This window comes from Cervus elaphus, chromosome 16 (genome assembly GCF_910594005.1).
Source record: "Cervus elaphus chromosome 16, mCerEla1.1, whole genome shotgun sequence".
Classification (NCBI taxonomy): Eukaryota; Metazoa; Chordata; class Mammalia; order Artiodactyla; family Cervidae; genus Cervus; species Cervus elaphus.
In genome coordinates, this window is record NC_057830.1 from 25,449,494 (window position 1) to 25,467,850 (window position 18,357).

Below are 18,357 nucleotides of genomic sequence, written 5' to 3' on the forward strand. Positions count from 1 at the left end.
TTATAGTCAGATGATTTTGAACAAGGGTGCCAAGACCGTTCAATGGGAAAATAATAGTTTCTTCAACAAATGGTAGAGGGATAAACACATAATCACATCCAAAAGAATGAAGTTGACCCCTCTCTCACAGAATATACAAAGACAAGTAAGAACAGAAAGTTAGATAAATTGGACTGCACCAGAATTAAAGACCTTTGTGCATTATAGGCCACCATCAAAGAAACAGAAAGACAATCTACAGAATGAAAGAAAATATTTGCAAATCACATTATCTGATACGGGTTTAGTATCCAGAATACACAAAGAACTTAACAAAAAAGACAAACCAATTTAAAACTCGGCTAAAGGCTTCTACAGACATTTCTCCAAAGATCAACAAGTAGCTGACACAAGAAAAGAGGCTCAACATCATTAATCATTTAAGAAGTGATCCTGAGGGATCCTCTGGAGTGACAGAAATGTTCTAGACTGTGGTGCTGGTGATACAGTAGTGTACACCTGTCAGAACACATCAAATCATACACTTGAAATGAGTGTATTTTATTACGTATCCATTACACTTCAATAAAGTTGATTTTCAAAAACTCAGTTGTGATTACTCTTTAAAGGTCATGGTTGGCATTTATGTTAATCTACTTCCCTAATATGATCAGAATGTGCTTATGATACCTATTAAGCAAAGCAGTGTAGACATTATACATCAAAAGTGGTAATAAGCAAAAGGTATAACTGCCAAATAGTCTGAATTCTCAAATAATTAATAAACATAGTTGCTCACCAATTCTGGAAGAGGGCAAACAGTTCCAGTATTCATATACAATCCTTCAACTATAATGAAACGTCGAGTTACACGAGCCTTGCGAGGATTCTTTAAAAGAAAAAAACAGACGTTTTAAACTTTAGTAACTCCAAATACAAAAATCTGTTAGGTGCTTTCTAGCACTTTCACCCTACAAGATTTATTCACCAAGGTAAATAAACTGACTAAATTAATTTCAAGCTTTTTTGAGATCCTGTTACTATGAGATGAAAAACAGTGCTTTCTTCTCCCAGGTATGTTTTCAGGTCACATAGCCAATGAGGAGGCCTCACCCACAAATACAGACTGTTTAGAATCTGAGAATATTAAAACAAAAATAAAACCCTCCAAGCCCAGAATGACTGGAAAGGGACCCAAGGGAATCTTCTGGGGGAGAAGTGGATGTTTTATGTCATGATAGGGGTCAGGACACCTGGGCTACATGGGTATAACTACTGGTCAAAATTGGATGATTAAGATTTATGTATTTCAGTGTCTGTAAATTTTACCTAAAATAAGAAGAACTATAATGATGATGACAATCATCATCATCTTCAGAGATGAGGTGGGGAGTCAGGTGAAGGTTCAGATGACACAATGACAGAATTTTGAAAACAGAGCTGAGAGAAGGGCACAGGGGGCTTCACTATACTACTATTTCCTCCAAATGTGCCAGATCTTTTAATAATAAAAAGTTAAAAAACAGACAACCCTTGATCTCCCTTGTCAACCAAAAAACAAATGAAACCTTCCTTATTCCTCAAAACTGAGTCAAGTAAAACTGACTATGGCTTCATCCAGTGATGTTCAAAGGTGGTGTAATGGATGGACTTTTTCAAATAACACATGCCTTTCCACACCCCACTGACATCAAGTCACTAATAAACCACTCCCACTGCTGAATCTGTTGATGTTTCAGGTATGCTGCACTGAAGGAAATGGCAACCCACTCCAGTGTTCTTGCCTGGAGAATCCCAGGGATGGGGGAGCCTGGTGGGTTGCCGTCTATGGGGTCGCACAGAGTCGGACATGACTGAAGCGACTTAGCAGCAGCACTGCAAAAATTCCATAGACAGAGTTTGCCATCACCTTTCTACTCAAAGGCTTCTTGCTTCCAAGCTTCTAATGAACAACTAGAAATTCAAATATCAGAGCTGTTCTTTAAGGTATATTGGGGAACCCACAGCTGTAATGTTCAAAAAAGTGTCTACTGAAGTATGCAGAAATTTACATCATTGAGTTTTCTTGGTCATCTTCACTCTGCCATTAACTCAAACATGAAGTCTCTGGGTCTCCTGGGAGGTCACAGGTAAGGACATGGGGGCATCCTGCTTCTCCTTGCCTTTCAAGAATGAAGTATCTTTCTTATGATCTTAAAATAATCAATGAAGGAATATTTTATTCCTGTAATATTCTTGGGAAATGGAAAAGTACAAAAAAGAATTTAACAAATGAGTTCATCACACCATACACTGATTAACTTACCTTGTTTAAGTCAGGATTTTGCTACAATAGTTTCAGGATGTGAGTTTTAAAAATATTATCTGTGAACATTTTTACACTATTTAATATTATTTAAACCATGATTTTAATGGAGATTTTCTATTTCACCTTATAGATACACCACAGATTACTTAATTATTCCCACAGTGTTGGATTTAGTTTGTTTCCCTCATTTGGTTTTTCCAATTCACATTGTGAATATCGGTTGATCTTTTTTTTTTTTTTTTGATCTTTGACACCATTTCTGATTATCTTATCTTCTAAAGATAGAACTCCAGAGGATACAGGTATTTAAGAATCCTAGAATATATGCGCCCATTTATCCTCTAGAAACGCTGTCACAACTGAAACTCTCATCAGAGCTAGAGGAAAACTCTTTGTATCATCACACACATCAGTGTGGCACTGATTACTACCATAAAAGTTTTCCCTAACTGGACAGGCAAAAACTTTTACCCTTATTTCTGTAATTGTTAGTGAGGTCAGACTGTTTTTCATTTGCTTAGTTGTTTGTATTTCTGTGAACTGCTGTTTTTAATCTACTTTTTTTTCCTTAAAGAAGGATTAATATGGGATAAGAGAACTCTAAAAGTAATGAAAAAAATGTATGAACCCCAATAGTTGGGAAATTTTGACAAAAAAAGTTTGATCCAAATCCAGACTAAACTGCAATATTTTAACTCACTTTCAAAGTAAAAACAAGCATCTAAGTAGGAAATATATAAAAATTTAAATATGAAAATAAAATTTAAGAAGATTTATTTCTAAAAATCAAAATGTAAAGTAATTTAGAAAGCTTACTCTTGGCAGGGAAATATGGTATAAATTAACTAGTAAAAAGGTAAAAACTATAAAATGGCAATAAATTTGAAGATAATTCCTGGTTATTCATTTTCAAAAAGTTCCACAGATTGTAAATCTTATAAAATACATACAGAAAAAACTTGAATATGTTGTCTTCCAAATTTGTACAATGTTAACTTGGCAAAATAACTCTAGAGCAGACCAGTTCATTGGTCATACTTTCTATGGCAGTGTTCTTCAATACGGTAGCATTCTATTACTGAATCAGAATAAGGGGCATCATTTTACAATTTGTAGAAAGAATTCATAGGTGGTATGGTGTCAACTTTAAGATGTTCCCTAACATCTATAGAGTTTTCTAAATTGTATAATTATAAAACATGGCTTATAACACATCTATCGCAGAATAGCAGAGTCTACGCATATTCATCACAAGAATGTGTATGATCATGTAGTGCTGCTCCTAGGCTATCACCTAAACAAGGACAACTGAATCCAAAAGAAATAAAACGAGTATCTAGAAAAGTGGGAATTAACACAAAATTAAGAATGTGATGAGCATCTTTATCAGTTACTCTAACAATGGATGAGTTGCAGTGGAAAAGTCCACTTGAAAGTGGTGTTTCAGACCAAGGATCTGGTGACCGGGTTACTAGTACATCTACATATAGTGGTTCCTTCTGCAGAACCACAGACCAGAACTACCTTCTCCATCCCTGTTGTCAGGGGCAAATAGATGCTAATTCTAACAGTGACGCTTTGAACACATTTCCTCTATTTCCCCCTTTATCAGAACAACCAAGGAGCAAGCTCCACTCCCCCAACTCCCTCCCTGCCCCAAGGAGCTAGGCAGGTGCTTGAGAACTGTAAACAGGCTGCAGGAGGGAAGGAAACCATGCTGGAGGCAGTTGCTTCCCATAGGAAGCAGTCACTCAGAGCTCTGGGATGAGGCTGGGGTCAGAAGAGTCTCACATAAATTCAGAAATCAAGATATGATGCCACTGTTTTTTCCATTGAACTGATACATGATTTATTCTGATATGAATAAGCCTATTTTAAATTCACTAGGTATATCCTGTTAACACTGTAATGAATTCTGGTGTTATCTCCGTAGAGTTGAGAATATATATCCCTCCATCTCCAAAAGTGCATGCAGTTTTTCTTTTTCTCTTTTTAGAAAGCTACCTAGATACCCTTCTTCCAAATTTGCCACATATAACGATGACAATGATGAGGCAATTACTATCAGACTTGGCTTTCTAACCTGAGGTACATTTAATAAGCAAGAACACCCTTATTTAATACCCAAATGTGATCCACAGGCAAGTTTTCATGACAAATTACCATTTCATTTATAATTTAGCTGGTTAGAAAGCACTAAAGAACTGTATAATTTTCTTCAAAAGAATCATACCTTTTGATCTTCAATCTCTTGTTCTTTTAGTAGTCGCTCCAGGTCGTCCATATCATTATGGTTAAATAGCTTAATGTCACTACGTGATGCCTGTAATCCCTTCTGAATAGCAAAGCAGGCAGCTTTATCTCTGCAAGAAAGACAGACCCACCAGACTGGGGTTTAAAGGGTCTTGTCAACACTCTCAGAAAAGGAATGCTTGCTTTTGTTAGTTGACCAACATCCACTTGTTAAACTGAACAGGGTAAATAGATAAAATATGTTTGAACATTAATACATCATTGTTTGCACTTCACTCTGCACGTCTTTCCACCTAACTACCATACTGATTCTGTTCCAAGAAGCACACTCTTGCCATATTTTGACCTTTGAAAAATCAGCATGCATCTTACTGTATGGATGGCATATTAATTTATTCACAGTAATTTTCTCATTCTGAAAACTAAATGAAACATTGATGTATCTTATCATCAATAACATCTCTGATTTGACTGGCCACCACTCTGCCATTACTTTGCCATGAAAATGAATACTGGACTGTCGACTCTACATAACTCAGAGGAGAATGCTGAGTCATGTAGACTAAACTTCAGTACGATCTCCAAAATTGAGTTATTTGTGGTGAAAGGGTGGAATATACTTTTAAAATTAAGTGTATTATTTAAAAGTTCAAACAAGACTTCTACTTCTGGGGAGAAAGGCATTATTAATTTTTCCTATTTTTCTCACTGGGTAAAACCAAAAATCCTGGACATTGTGTATAAAACAAATATAAAGACAGTACTGAAAAATAAGAAAAAGCAGACAAGCAAGGGATTTAAGAAATGACATGAAACAAGTTCCTGGATTTTCCTGATTTGGAACTGATGCAGCATGCAAACTGGAAATACTGACACGCACAGACAAAAAAGGTCTGACAAAAGTCTGCTCTCTGTAGCCAAAAGGACAGGAAAGAGGGCAGCTCAGCAAATGATAACGTCTCTGTGTGTATTTTTAGTCACTCAGTCGTGTCCGACTCTTTGCAACCCCATGGACTGCAGCCTGCCAAGCTCCTCTGCCCGTAGGGATTCTTCAGGCAAGAGTACTGGAGCAGGTTGCCATGCCTTCCTCCAGGTGATCTTCCCAAACCAGGAATCGAACCCAGGTCACCACACTGCAGGTGGATTCTTTACCTTCTAAGCCACCAGGGAGGCCCAGTAATGTCTCTACTGCCGCCAAATCAAGAACAACCTGGGCCTGTCTCCTCCACATCAGCAAAGGCTCAGGGGGAACCTAGACTCTAGCCCTTGCAAGGCCGTTAACAAGGCTCCCCAACACCCCCAAGGGAGTTGTCAGAGAAGACAACCAGGACGTGTATGTATCCCTACTGGACAGTAACGAGTGGCTCCCACTGTGAAGACCATGTGGAGAGACCCAACTTCCCACCCTCCTGCCTGAGAGGCTCTCTCCCCTCTGTGCTTAGGGTGTGCCAGGGGCGGCTCAGAGAGAAGGAGGACTCTCGTCAACAACCAGCAGAAATGAAAATAACCCATGTCAGTGTCAATGGAGGCCCAGTGGAGACCCTGGACTTGTATTTCCATCTGGCAGTAATGAGGCAGCAGTGCCCCCTGCTCCTGTTGAAAGACTGTCAGAGAAACAATTAGAACATTTAAATAAAGCATAAACTATAATAGCATAATATGAAAATGTTCAGGTTTTACCTGTCACACCAAGAACCAAAAAACATCAAACAATGGGGAAAAAAAGTCAACTAATGTAGGTACCGAGATGACAAAGTTGCCAGGATTATCTGCCAATGACTTCAGAGCCGTCACAATTAAAATGCTTCAATGAGTAAACACCAACATGCTTGAAACAAATGAAGAAACAGGAAGTCTCATCAGAGAGAGGCAAGAAATAAAGAATCCTGTGGAGATGCTAGAATTGAAAAACAAAATAGTCAAGAGAAAAAGCATAGTGGATGAGCTCAAAATCAGAGAGCTAAAAAGACAGAACAGTAGAAATCAAGTCAATGTAGATAGCAAAGAGAAAACAGACTAGAAAGAAAAGAACAGAGTCTCAGGGACCGGTGAGACTACAATAAAATATGCAACATTCAAATCTGTGGAGTTCCAAAGAAGAGAACCAAATAAGTACTTAAATAAATAATAGCTAAAAAAATCCCAACTTCTGCAAGAGGCTTAAACCAACAGATTAAAGAAGCTGAGTGAAATTATTGCAGGTGAAACCAAACATATAAATGACAATACAATTTTAGTCAAATTTCTGAAAACTAGTGACAAAGAAAAAATTCTTAAAAACAGCACGCAAAAAATGACATCTTACATATAAGACAAAAAAAATCTGAGTAACAGTTCATTTCTCATCATAAACCATGAACACCAGAAAAAACTGTCAGAATGTATTTCAAATGCTGAAAGAAAAGACCGGCAACCAAGAATCCAAAACTAGCAAAAATATTCTTTAGTAATGAAGAGAAGATGATATTCTCAGTTGAAAAAAACTGAAAATTTTTCTCAAGAGGACCTACCCTAAATGAATGGCTAGGGAAAGCTTGCCACATAGAAATAATAAATAAATAAAATAAAAGAATTGTACATTCTGATGAAGGAAGAAAGGACAAAGTAAAAAGTATGAACAAACACAGTAGGCTTTTCTTCTCATGAGTTTTTGAAATTATTTTTGGATGGTTAAAGTAAAAATTATAACACTATCTGTGGTTCTCAAGGTATATATGAGAAATACTTAAATCAACTGTATTATAAAAAAAGATATAAGTGATTGTATTATATAAACAAGATAAATAAAAATGGAACTCCCAAAGACATTCAATTAACCCTGAGAAAGGCAGGAAAAAGAAACAGGAAAACAAAAAACAAACAGAACAAGTAAGAAATGAAAAATAAAAATTGGCAGATCTAAGCTCTCAGATAGTTAGATAGCATTACCAATTCAACGGACATTAATCTGAGCAAACTCCATGAGATAGGGAAGGACACGGAAGCTAGGCGTGCTGCAGTCCATGGGGCTGCAGAGATGACACAACTTAGCATTCAAACAACAAGCTGTCATATACCAATGATTACATTAAATGTAAATGGCTTAAATATACAATTTAAAGACAGAGACTGGCAGAGAGGATTAAACATACTGCCTATAAGAGAAATTGCCTTCAGATGTAATGAGATAGGTAGGTAGTAAGGGAATATGTATGTATGTTATATACAATAATACAGGCAGTGAACGTATCTATTACATACAATAAATCTATCACACAAACATTCAAAAGGGAAAGCAGAGTGCCTGTGTTATTAACTGATAAAGACGACTCTGGAACAAAAAAAAATTATCAGAGACAGAGAAAGGCATTCAGTTTAGTCAGTTGCTTAGTCGTGTCCGACTCTCTGCGACCCCATGGACTGCAGCACACCAGGCCTCCCTGTCCATCACCAACTGCCAGAGTTTACTCAAACTCATGTTCACTGAGTCGGTGATGCCATCCAACCATTTCATCCTCTGTCCTCCCCTTCTCCTCCTGCCTTCAATCTTTCCCAGCAACAGGGTCTTTTCTAATGACTCAGTTCTTCGCATCAGGTGGCCAAAGTATTGGAGTTTCAGCTTCAGCATCAGCTCTTCCAATGAACACCCAGGACTGACCTCCTTTAGGATGGACTGGTTGGATCTCCTTGCAGTCCAAGGGACTCTCAAGAGTCTTCTCCAACACCACAGTTCAAAAGCATTAATTCTTCAGTGCTAGCTTTCTTTATAGTCCAACTCTCACGTCAATACATGACCACTGAAAAAACCATAGCTTTGACTAGACGGACCTTTGTTGGCAAAGCAATGTCTCTGCTTTTTAATATGCTGTCTAGGTTGGTCATAACTTTTCTTCCAAGGAGTAAGTGTCTTTTAATTTCATGGCTGCAGTCACCATCTGCAGTGAAATTTTGGAACCCCCCAAAATAAAGTCTGTCACTGTTTCTACTATCTCCCCAACTATTTGGCATGAAGTGATGGGACTGGATGCCATGATCTTAGTTTTCTGAATGCTGAGTTTTAAACCAACTTTTCACTCTCCTCTTTCACTTTCATCAAGAGGCTCTTTAGTTCTTCTTCACTTTCTGCCACAAGGGTGGTGTCATCTGTATATCTGAGGTTATTGATATTTCTTCTGGCAATCTTGATTCCAGCTTGGGCTTCCTCCAGCCCAGCATTTCTCATGATGTAATCTGCCTATAAGTTAAATAAGTAGGGTGACAATATACAGCCCTGACATACACCTTTACCTATTTGGAACCAGTTTGTTGTTCCATGTCCAGTTCTAACTAACTGTTGAGCCATTATATAATAATAAAAGGGATTAATTAGTCAAGAAAACTTATCCTAAATATGTACCAAATAACAGAGCTTACAAAAGGTAAGAAACAAAAACTGATAAAAATGAAAGAAGAAATAGACAAACCACAGCAACAGTTTGATAGAACTGTAGTAGTAGCAGTTTGATAGAACTTCCAAACAGAAAATCAGCAAGGATACAGAAGAACTCAATAACACCAATCAGGAAGCTTTAATTGTCATTTACAGAACACTCCATTCAGCAGAATATTGTTTTCCTATTTAATGACAAGGCTTCCCTGGCAACTCAGATGGTAAAGAATCCACCTGTGATGCGGGAGACCTGGGTTCAATCCCTGGGTTGGAAAGATCCCCTGGAACAGAGCATGGCAACCCACTCCAGTATTCTTGCCTGGAGAATCCACACGGAGAGAGGAGACTGGCAGGTTACAGTTCACGGGGTCACAAAGAGTCAGACACAACTAAGCAGCTAAGCATAGCACAGCACATTTAATGATGATGGTGAAAAATAATCTTCCTCAAAAGTTAAGTAAAATTTCATATGGAAATTATTTTTGTTTCACTAAAACTATGATATGTAGAAATATATCCTAAGAAGTTGACATGTAAAACTACCACTCTCTCTCTGAGTGGATTTTAAGATGTGGCAAATAAATGTTTTGTGGTTTCTTTCGTTTTTAATTTGCATATCATTGACTTTTAACAAATAATGATCAGTGTAACATTTGATCACTGAATACTATCATATGAAAAACTGAAATGCATAAGGAAGGAAATTAATCATGTGTCCTACTATGGAGTGATGCGTTCTCACTGTTGTCCTCATACAGGCTTTTCTATTTGCCAGAACATTCTTTTTTAAAGTGACTATGGAACATATTCCAAGAGAGACCACAGGACAGGCCACAAAACTAACAAATTTACACATTCCAAAGGTTTGGAAACGAAACAACACACTTCTGCATAACCTATGGGTCAAAGAGAATATTAAGGAAAATAAAATACAAGGAACTACATGAAAATGAAAACAAACACATCAAATTCATGGAACACAACTACAGCAGTGATGAGGTAAATTCATAACACTAACACATTAGAATGTGAATTAGATGTGACTGGTGATAGAAGCAAGATCCGATGCTGTAAAGAGCAGTATTGCATAAGGAACTGGGAATATTAGGCCTATGAATCAAGGCAAATTGGAGTGGTTAAACAGGAGATGGCAAGAATGAATGTCGACATTCTAGGAATCAGCAAACTAAAATGGACTGGAATGTGTGAATTTAACTCAGATGACCATTATATCCACTACTGTGGGCAAGAAGCCCTTAGAAGGATTGGAGTAGCCATCATGGTCACAAGAGTCCAAAATGCAGTACTTGGATGCAGTCTCAAAAATGACAGAGTGATCTCTGTTCATTTCCAAGGCAAACCATTCAGTATCACAGTAATCTAAGCCTATGCCCCAACCAGTAACGCTGAAGAAGCTGAAGTTGAACGGTTCTTGAAGACCTACAAGACCCTGTAGAACTAACACCCAAAAAAGATGTCCTTTTCATTATAGGGGACTGGAATGCAAAAGTAGGAAGTCAAGAAACACCTGGAGTAACAGGCAAATTTGACCTTGGAGTACGGGATGAAGCAGGGCAAAGGCTAATAGAGTTTTGCCAGAAGAATGCACTGGTCATAGCAAACACCCTCTTCCAACACAAGAGAAGACTCTACACATGGACATCACCAGATGCTCAACACCGAAATCAGATTGATTATATTCTTTGCAGCCGAAGATGGAGAAGCTCTATACAGTCAGCAAAAACAAGACCAGGAGCTGACCGTGGCTCAGATCATGAACTCCTTATTGCCAAATTCAGACTTAAATTGAAGAAAGTAGGGAAAACCACTAGACCATTCAGGTATGACCTAAATCAAATCCCTTATGACTATACAGTGGAAGTGAGAAATAGATTTAAGGGACCAGATCTGATAGACAGAGTGCCTGATGAACTATGGACGGAGGTTCATGACATTGTACAGGAGACAGGAATCAAGCCCATCCCTATGGAAAAGAAATGCAAAAAGGCAAAATGGTTGTCTGAGGAGGCCTTACAAATAGCTGTGAAAAGAAGAGAAGTGAAAAGCAAAGGAAAAAGGAAAGATACTCCCATTTGAATGCAGAGTTCCAAAGACTAGCAAAGAGATAAGAAAGCCTTCCTCAGCAATCAATGCAAAGAAACAGAGGAAAACAACAGAATGGGAAAGACTAACGATCTCTTCAAGAAAATTAGGGTTCATGTCAATGTATGACAAAAACCACTTAAAAAAAAAAAAAAAAAAGAAAATTAGAGATACCAAGGGACCATTTCATGCAAAGATGGGTTCAATAAAGGACAGAAATGGTATGGACCTAACAGAAGCAGAAGATATTAAGAAGAGGTGGCAAGAATACACAGAGGAACTGTACAAAAAAGATCTTCACGACCCAGATAATCACGATGGTGTGATCACTCACCTAGAGCCAGACATCCTGGAATGTGAAGTCAAGTGGGCCTTAGAAAACACCACTACGAACAAAGCTAGTGGAGGTGATGGAATTCCAGTTGAGCTATTTCAAATCCTGAAAGATGATGCTGTGAAAGTGCTGCACTCAATATGCCAGCAAATTTGGAAAACTCAACAGTGGCCACAGGACTGGAAAAGGTCAGTTTTCATTCCAATCCCAAAGAATGCTCAAACTACCACATAATTGCACTCATCTCATACACTGGTAAAGTAATGCTAAAAATTCTCCAAGCCAAGCTTCAGCAATACATGAACCGTGAACTTCCAGATGTTCAAGCTGGTTCTAGAAAAGGCAGAGGAACCAGAGATCAAAGTGCCAACATCCACTAGATCATCGAAAAAGGAATAGAGTTCCAGAAGAACATCTATTTCTGTTTTACTGACTATGCCAAAGCCTTTGACTGTGTGGATCACAATAAACTGTGGAAAATTTTGAAGGAGATGGGCATACCAGACCACCTGACCTGCCTCTTGAGAAACTTGTATGCAGGTCAGGAAGCAACAGTTAGAACTGGACATGGAACAATAGACTGGTTCTAATTAGGGAAAGGAGTACGTCAAGGCTGTATATTGTCACCCTGCTTATTTAACTTAATATGCAGAGTACATCTTGAGAAATGCTGGGCTGGATGAAGCCCAAGCTGGAATCAAGATTGCCAGGAGAAATATCAATAACCTCAGACATGCAGATGACACCATCCTTATGGCAGACAGTGAAGAGGAACTAAAAAGCCTCTTGATGAAAGTGAAAGAGGAGAGTGAAAAAATTGGCTTAAAGCTCAACATTCAGAAAACTAAGATCATGGCATCTGGTCCCATCACTTCATGGGAAATAGATGGGGAAACAGTGGAAACAGTGAAAACTTTATTTTTGGGGACTCCAGAGTCACTGCAGAGGGTAATTGCAGCCATGAAATTAAAAGACGCTTACTCCTTGGAAGAAAAGTTATGACCAACCTAGATAGCATATTAAAAAGCAGAGACATTACTTTGCCAACAAAGGTCCGTCTAGTCAAGGCTATGGTTTTTCCAGTGGTCACGCATGGATGTTAAGAGTTGGACTGTGAAGAAATCTGAGCGCCGAAAAATTGATGCTTTTGAACTGTGGTGTTGGAGAAGACTCTTGAGAGTCCCTTGGACTGCAAGGAGATCCAACCAGTCGATCCTAAAGGAGATCAGTCCTGGGTGTTCATTGGAAGGACTGATTCTGAAGCTGAAACTCCAATACTTTGGCCACCTCATGAGCAGAGTTGACTCACTGGAAAAGACCCTGATGCTGGGAGTGAAGGGGACGACAGAGGATGAGATGGCTGGATGGCATCACCAACTGGATGGACATGAGTTTGAGTAAACTCCGGGAGTTGGTAAAGGACAGGGAGGTCTGGTGTGCTGCAATTCATGGGGTCGCAAAGAGCTGGACAAGACTCAGCGACTGAACTGAACACATTAGAAAAAAAGAAAAGCCTCAAATTAGTAATTGAAGTTCTCTCCTGAAGAACCTAGAAAGAACAAGATAAACTGAAAATGATGAGATAAGAAATACACCAGAAATCAACAGAAATGAAAACAAAAATACACTGTACCAAAAATCTATGAAACAGAGTTGATTTTTTTAAAAAAAGATCAATAGAATTGACAAATCTCTAGCAAAAATGACAAAAAAGAGAATAGACAGAAATTACCAATCAGGAAGGAAATGGGCTTCCAGACATTCAAAGGACAATAAAGGAATACCACATTAGAAGGATAATAAAGGAATACCACAAAGTATGCTATACATACAAATTTGATTATTCAGAAGAAATGGACCAATTACTTGAAAAACACGAACTACCTCATCTCACTCAATTTTTAAATAGCCTTATAAGTACTAAGGAAATCAAATTCATAGTTAAAATACTTCTAAAACAAAACAAAACAAAAAAACTTCAGGCTCAGCTGTTTTTACTGGAGAATTCTAACAAATGTTTACAGAATTTCTCCAGAAAATACTAGAAGAGGAGAGAACACTTTCAAATTGACCTCATAAAGTATTATCTGATGCCAAGACTGCTGCTGCTGCTGCTGCTAAGTCGCTTCAGTCGTGTCCGACTCTGTGAGACCACATGGACAGCAGCCCACCAAGTTCCTCCGTCCCTGGGATTCTCCAGGCAAGAACACTGGAGTGGGTTGCCATTTCCTTCTCCAACGCATGCATGCATGCTAAGCTGCTTCAGTTGTGTCCAACTCTGTGCGACCCCATAGATAGCAGCCCACCAGGCTCCTCTGTTCACAGGATTCTCCAGGCAAGAATACTGGAGTGGGCTGCCGTTTCCTTCTCCGACGCCAAGACTAACAAAGTCTAAAAACAGTTAAGTATGGCTAGTCATCAGGGAAATATAAACTAAAACCACAATGAGATATCTTTATACACCTACAGAATGGCTAAAACAAAAAATAGTGACAACACCAAATGCTGCTGAGGATGTCAAGAGAAACTAGATCGCTTATATACTGTTGACAGAAATGTGAAATAATATAGCCACTCTGAAAAGTTTGGCAATTTCTTAAAAAATGAAATGTGTAACACTGCATGACCAGCAACTGTACTCTTTCGTCTATATTCCAAAGAAATAAAAACTTAAGCTCACAGAAAAACCTGTACATGAATATTTATTGCATCTTTACTTGTAATAGCCCCAAACTAAAAACAACTCTGATGTCCTTAAGAAGTGAATGATTCAACAAACTTTGGTGTATCCGTACCATGGAATGTGGCTCAGCAATCAAAAGGAACAAACTCCTGTTTTACACAATAATTCTGGAGAATCTCTGGAAAATTCATTCAAAATGAAAAAAGGCAATCCTCAAATATTACCTACTATATGATTACATTTAGTAGGTAATCAGCAATTTAGTATAGCAATCTTCAAATGATGAAATTACAGAAATGGAAGAAGAGAGTAGTGGCTGCCAAGGGTTAAAGAGAAAGCAGGGTAGAAGGGACACAGGTGTGACAACACCAGGGATTATCTTGACTTTATCAGTGTCTACATTCCCGTTTGAAACTGTATTACAGTTTTGCAAAAGGTGACCTTTGGGGAAGACTAGGTAAAAGGTCCAGAAAATCTCTACATTTCTTACAGGTGTACGTAAAGCCACAATATATCAACATAAAGCATTTCATTAGAAAAGGGTACATAAAGTAACAGAAAGATAAAGTAACAAGGAAAGACCTAAGTATATCAACAACCATTTCTCTGAGATTTGTAGGCAAAGCATTATCACGGTTTACTACAGAAGAAAGAAAATAAAACCTCGGGCATATTGCCTATGCCTAATGAATTTATCAAAAACAATTCATTAAACCATTTACTAAATATCATTTTTACCTCCAGTGTTCCTACCTAGATTTCAGGTGGAATATTTAAAATTATGTACTAGGAAATAATTAAGTTGTCTAATGATATACTAGAAATTTAAGTTCTAAGACACCAGGCATAAGACTTGAAAGTAAATTTAGACTAGGTTTCCCAACTAAACCAAAAGGACAATATAGTATTTATTATCTGACAACGGAAGCATACAAGTTCAACTGTTAACTGTAAGCTTTTTCTGAACTTTAAACTCAAAACGGAATTTATGGGGTGGTACTTGGACAAAGCAACACTGGATGACATTGTAGTTTTAACTATGCTTTATTAAAAATCTAGCCCCTAGTTGGGGACTTTCTTAACTCACAAGGACACCATGCTGTCAGGAGCTGCATAGGGAAGACAGAGGGCTGGCCCCTTCCTGCAGAAGTTTGACCTTCTCAACGTTAAAAAAAAAAATCAATATTTTAGGTAGATGATCTCTAACAGAGGCATTCTCTAGAAAGGCCAACATTATTTCCAAAGGAATTTTGATGAGAAATGTAGGTAAAGGTTACTTACACAAACACAATGTCCCCTCTCTTAGAGTAAGCAGGAATAGCACTAGCTATAGTGGCAAATCCATATGAGTATATTATGGCTTCTTCTGTCTTCATAAATTTTGCCAGGCGGTCTTCTAAATCCAAGTGCACATCTAGTTCAAGAGTAAAAAGTTAAACGGTTAAAAGGTCTTTTAATTCTTTCTCTTTGACTAAAGAAGAAATAACATAGGCAGTTTAGTTATTAATAGTCACCTTGTGGTCAAATGTAATTGTTTTTAGTTATAAGTTACACAATATCTACTAAGATAATTCCAGGCCCAAACTATTTCTATACTCTGTGAACTGAGTCAGCTACTCATTTGTCCATAAATGTGTGACTGAGATGGCTCTGACTCTTGGTTTTGCTTTCGTATCACTCTAGCAGTAAGAATTCAAGGCCCTGTCACTTTGCCTGCTTTATTTATTTACTTTTTATTTTTTCAGTGGGTTTTGTCATACATTGACATGAATCAGCAATAGATTTACACGTATTCCCCATCCCGATCCCCCCTCCCACCTCCCTCTCCACCCGATTCCTCTGGGTCTTCCCAGTGCACCAGGCCCGAGCACTTGTCTCATGCATCCCACCTGGGCTGGTGACCTGTTTCACCATAGATAGTATACATGCTGTTCTTTCGAAACATCCCACCCTCACCTTCTCCCACAGAGTTAAAAAGTCTGTTCTGTACTTCTGTGTCTCTTTTTCTGTTTTGCATATAGGGTTATCGTTACCATCTTTCTAAATTCCATATATATGTGTTAGTATGCTGTAATGTTCTTTATCTTTCTGGCTTACTTCACTCTGTATAATGGGCTCCAGTTTCATCCATCTCATTAGGACTGGTTCAAATGAATTCTTTTTAACAGCTGAGTAATATTCCATGGTGTATATGTACCACAGCTTCCTTATCCATTCATCTGCTGATGGGCATCTAGGTTGCTTCCATGTCCTGGCTATTATAAACAGTGCTGCGATGAACATTGGGATGCACGTGTCCCTTTCAGATCTGGTTTCCTCAGTGTGTATGCCCAGAAGTGGGATTGCTGGGTCATATGGCAGTTCTATTTCCAGTTTTTTAAGAAATCTCCACACTGTTTTCCATAGCGGCTGTACTAGTTTGCATTCCCACCAACAGTGTAAGAGGGTTCCCTTTTCTCCACACCCTCTCCAGCATTTATTGCTTGTAGACTTTTGGATAGCAGCCATCCTGACTGGTGTGTAATGGTACCTCATTGTGGTTTTGATTTGCATTTCTCTGATAATGAGTGATGTTGAGCATCTTTTCATGTGTTTGTTAGCCATCTGTATGTCTTCTTTGGAGAAATGTCTGTTTAGTTCTTTGGCCCATTTTTTGATTGGGTCATTTATTTTTCTGGAATTGAGCTTCAAGAGTTGCTTGTATATTTTTGAGATTAATCCTTTGTCTGTTTCTTCATTTGCTATTATTTTCTCCCAATCTGAGGGCTGTCTTTTCACCTTATAGTTTCCTTTGTTGTGCAAAAGCTTTTAAGTTTCATTAGGTCCCATTTGTTTAGTTTTGCTTTTATTTCCAATATTCTGGGAGGTGGGTCATAGAGGATCTTGCTGTGGTTTATGTCGGAGAGTGTTTTGCCTATGTTCTCCTCTAGGAGTTTTATAGTTTCTGGTCTTACATTTAGATCTTTAATCCATTTTGAGTTTATTTTTGTGTATGGTGTTAGAAAGTGTTCTAGTTTCATTCTTTTACAAGTGGTTGACCAGCTTTCCCAGCACCACTTGTTAAAGAGGTTGTCTTTTTTCCATTGTATATTCTTGCCTCCTTTGTCAAAGATAAGGTGTCCATAAGTTTGTGGATTTATCTCTGGGCTTTCTATTCTGTTCCATTGATCTATATTTCTGTCTTTGTGCCAGTACCACACTGTCTTGATGACTGTGGCTTTGTAGTATAGTCTGAAGTCAGGCAGGTTGATTCCTCCAGTTCCATTCTTCTTTCTCAAGATTACTTTGGCTATTCGAGGTTTTTTGTATTTCCATACAAATTGTGAAATTTGTTCTAGTTCTGTGAAAAATACCGTTGGTAGCTCGACAGGGATTGCATTGAATCTATAGATTGCTTTGGGTAGAATAGCCATTTTGACAATATTGATTCTTCCAATCCATGAACACGGTATGTTTCTCCATCTGTTTGTGTCCTCTTTGATTTCTTTCATCAGTGTTTTATAGTTTTCTATGTATAGGTCTTTTGTTTCTTTAGGTAGATATACTCCTAAGTATTTTATTCTTTTTGTTGCAATGGTGAATGGTATTGTTTCCTTAATTTTTCTTTCTGTTTTTTCATTGTTAGTATATAGGAATGCAAGGGATTTCTGTGTGTTAATTTTATATCCTGCAACTTTACTATATTCATTGATTAGCTCTAGTAATTTTCTGGAAGAGTCTTTAGGGTTTTCTATGTAGAGGATCATGTCATCTGCAAACAGCGAGAGTTTCACTTCTTCTTTTCCTATCTGGATTCCTTTTACTTCTTTTTCTGCTCTGATTGCTGTGGCCAAAACTTCCAACACTATGTTGAATAGTAGTGGTGAGAGTGGGCACCCTTGTCTTGTTCCTGATTTCAGGGGAAATGCTTTCAATTTTTCACCATTGAGGGTGATGCTTGCTGTGGGTTTGTCATATATAGCTTTTATTATGTTGAGGTATGTTCCTTCTATTCCTGCTTTCTGGAGAGTTTTAATCATGAATGGGTGTTGAATTTTGTAAAAGGCTTTCTCTGCATCTATTGAGATAATCATATGGTTTTTATCTTTCAATTTGTTAATGTGGTGTATTACATTGATTGATTTGCGGATATTAAAGAATCCTTGCATTCCTGGGATAAAGCCCACTTGGTCGTGGTGTATGGTTTTTTTAATATGTTGTTGGATTCTGTTTGCTAGAATTTTGTTAAGGATTTTTGCATCTATGTTCATCAGTGATATTGGCCTGTAGTTTTCTTTTTTTGTGACTTT

The 18,357-nt window shown here is 37.9% G+C and overlaps 1 protein-coding gene across 1 annotated transcript in view; it reads right to left on the reverse strand.

The window, feature by feature from the left end:
* The window catches only part of SPTLC1 (serine palmitoyltransferase long chain base subunit 1), a 63,158-nt gene that overhangs the window by 16,798 nt on the left and 28,003 nt on the right, over window positions 1-18,357 (reverse strand). Inside the window, exons 6-8 of the mRNA XM_043927535.1 lie at window positions 15,350-15,482; window positions 4,521-4,650; window positions 779-868 (exon numbers count right to left, since the gene is read on the reverse strand). Coding sequence (XP_043783470.1) covers window positions 779-868; window positions 4,521-4,650; window positions 15,350-15,482 — 353 coding nt within the window. The remainder of the gene's footprint in view (window positions 1-778; window positions 869-4,520; window positions 4,651-15,349; window positions 15,483-18,357) is intronic.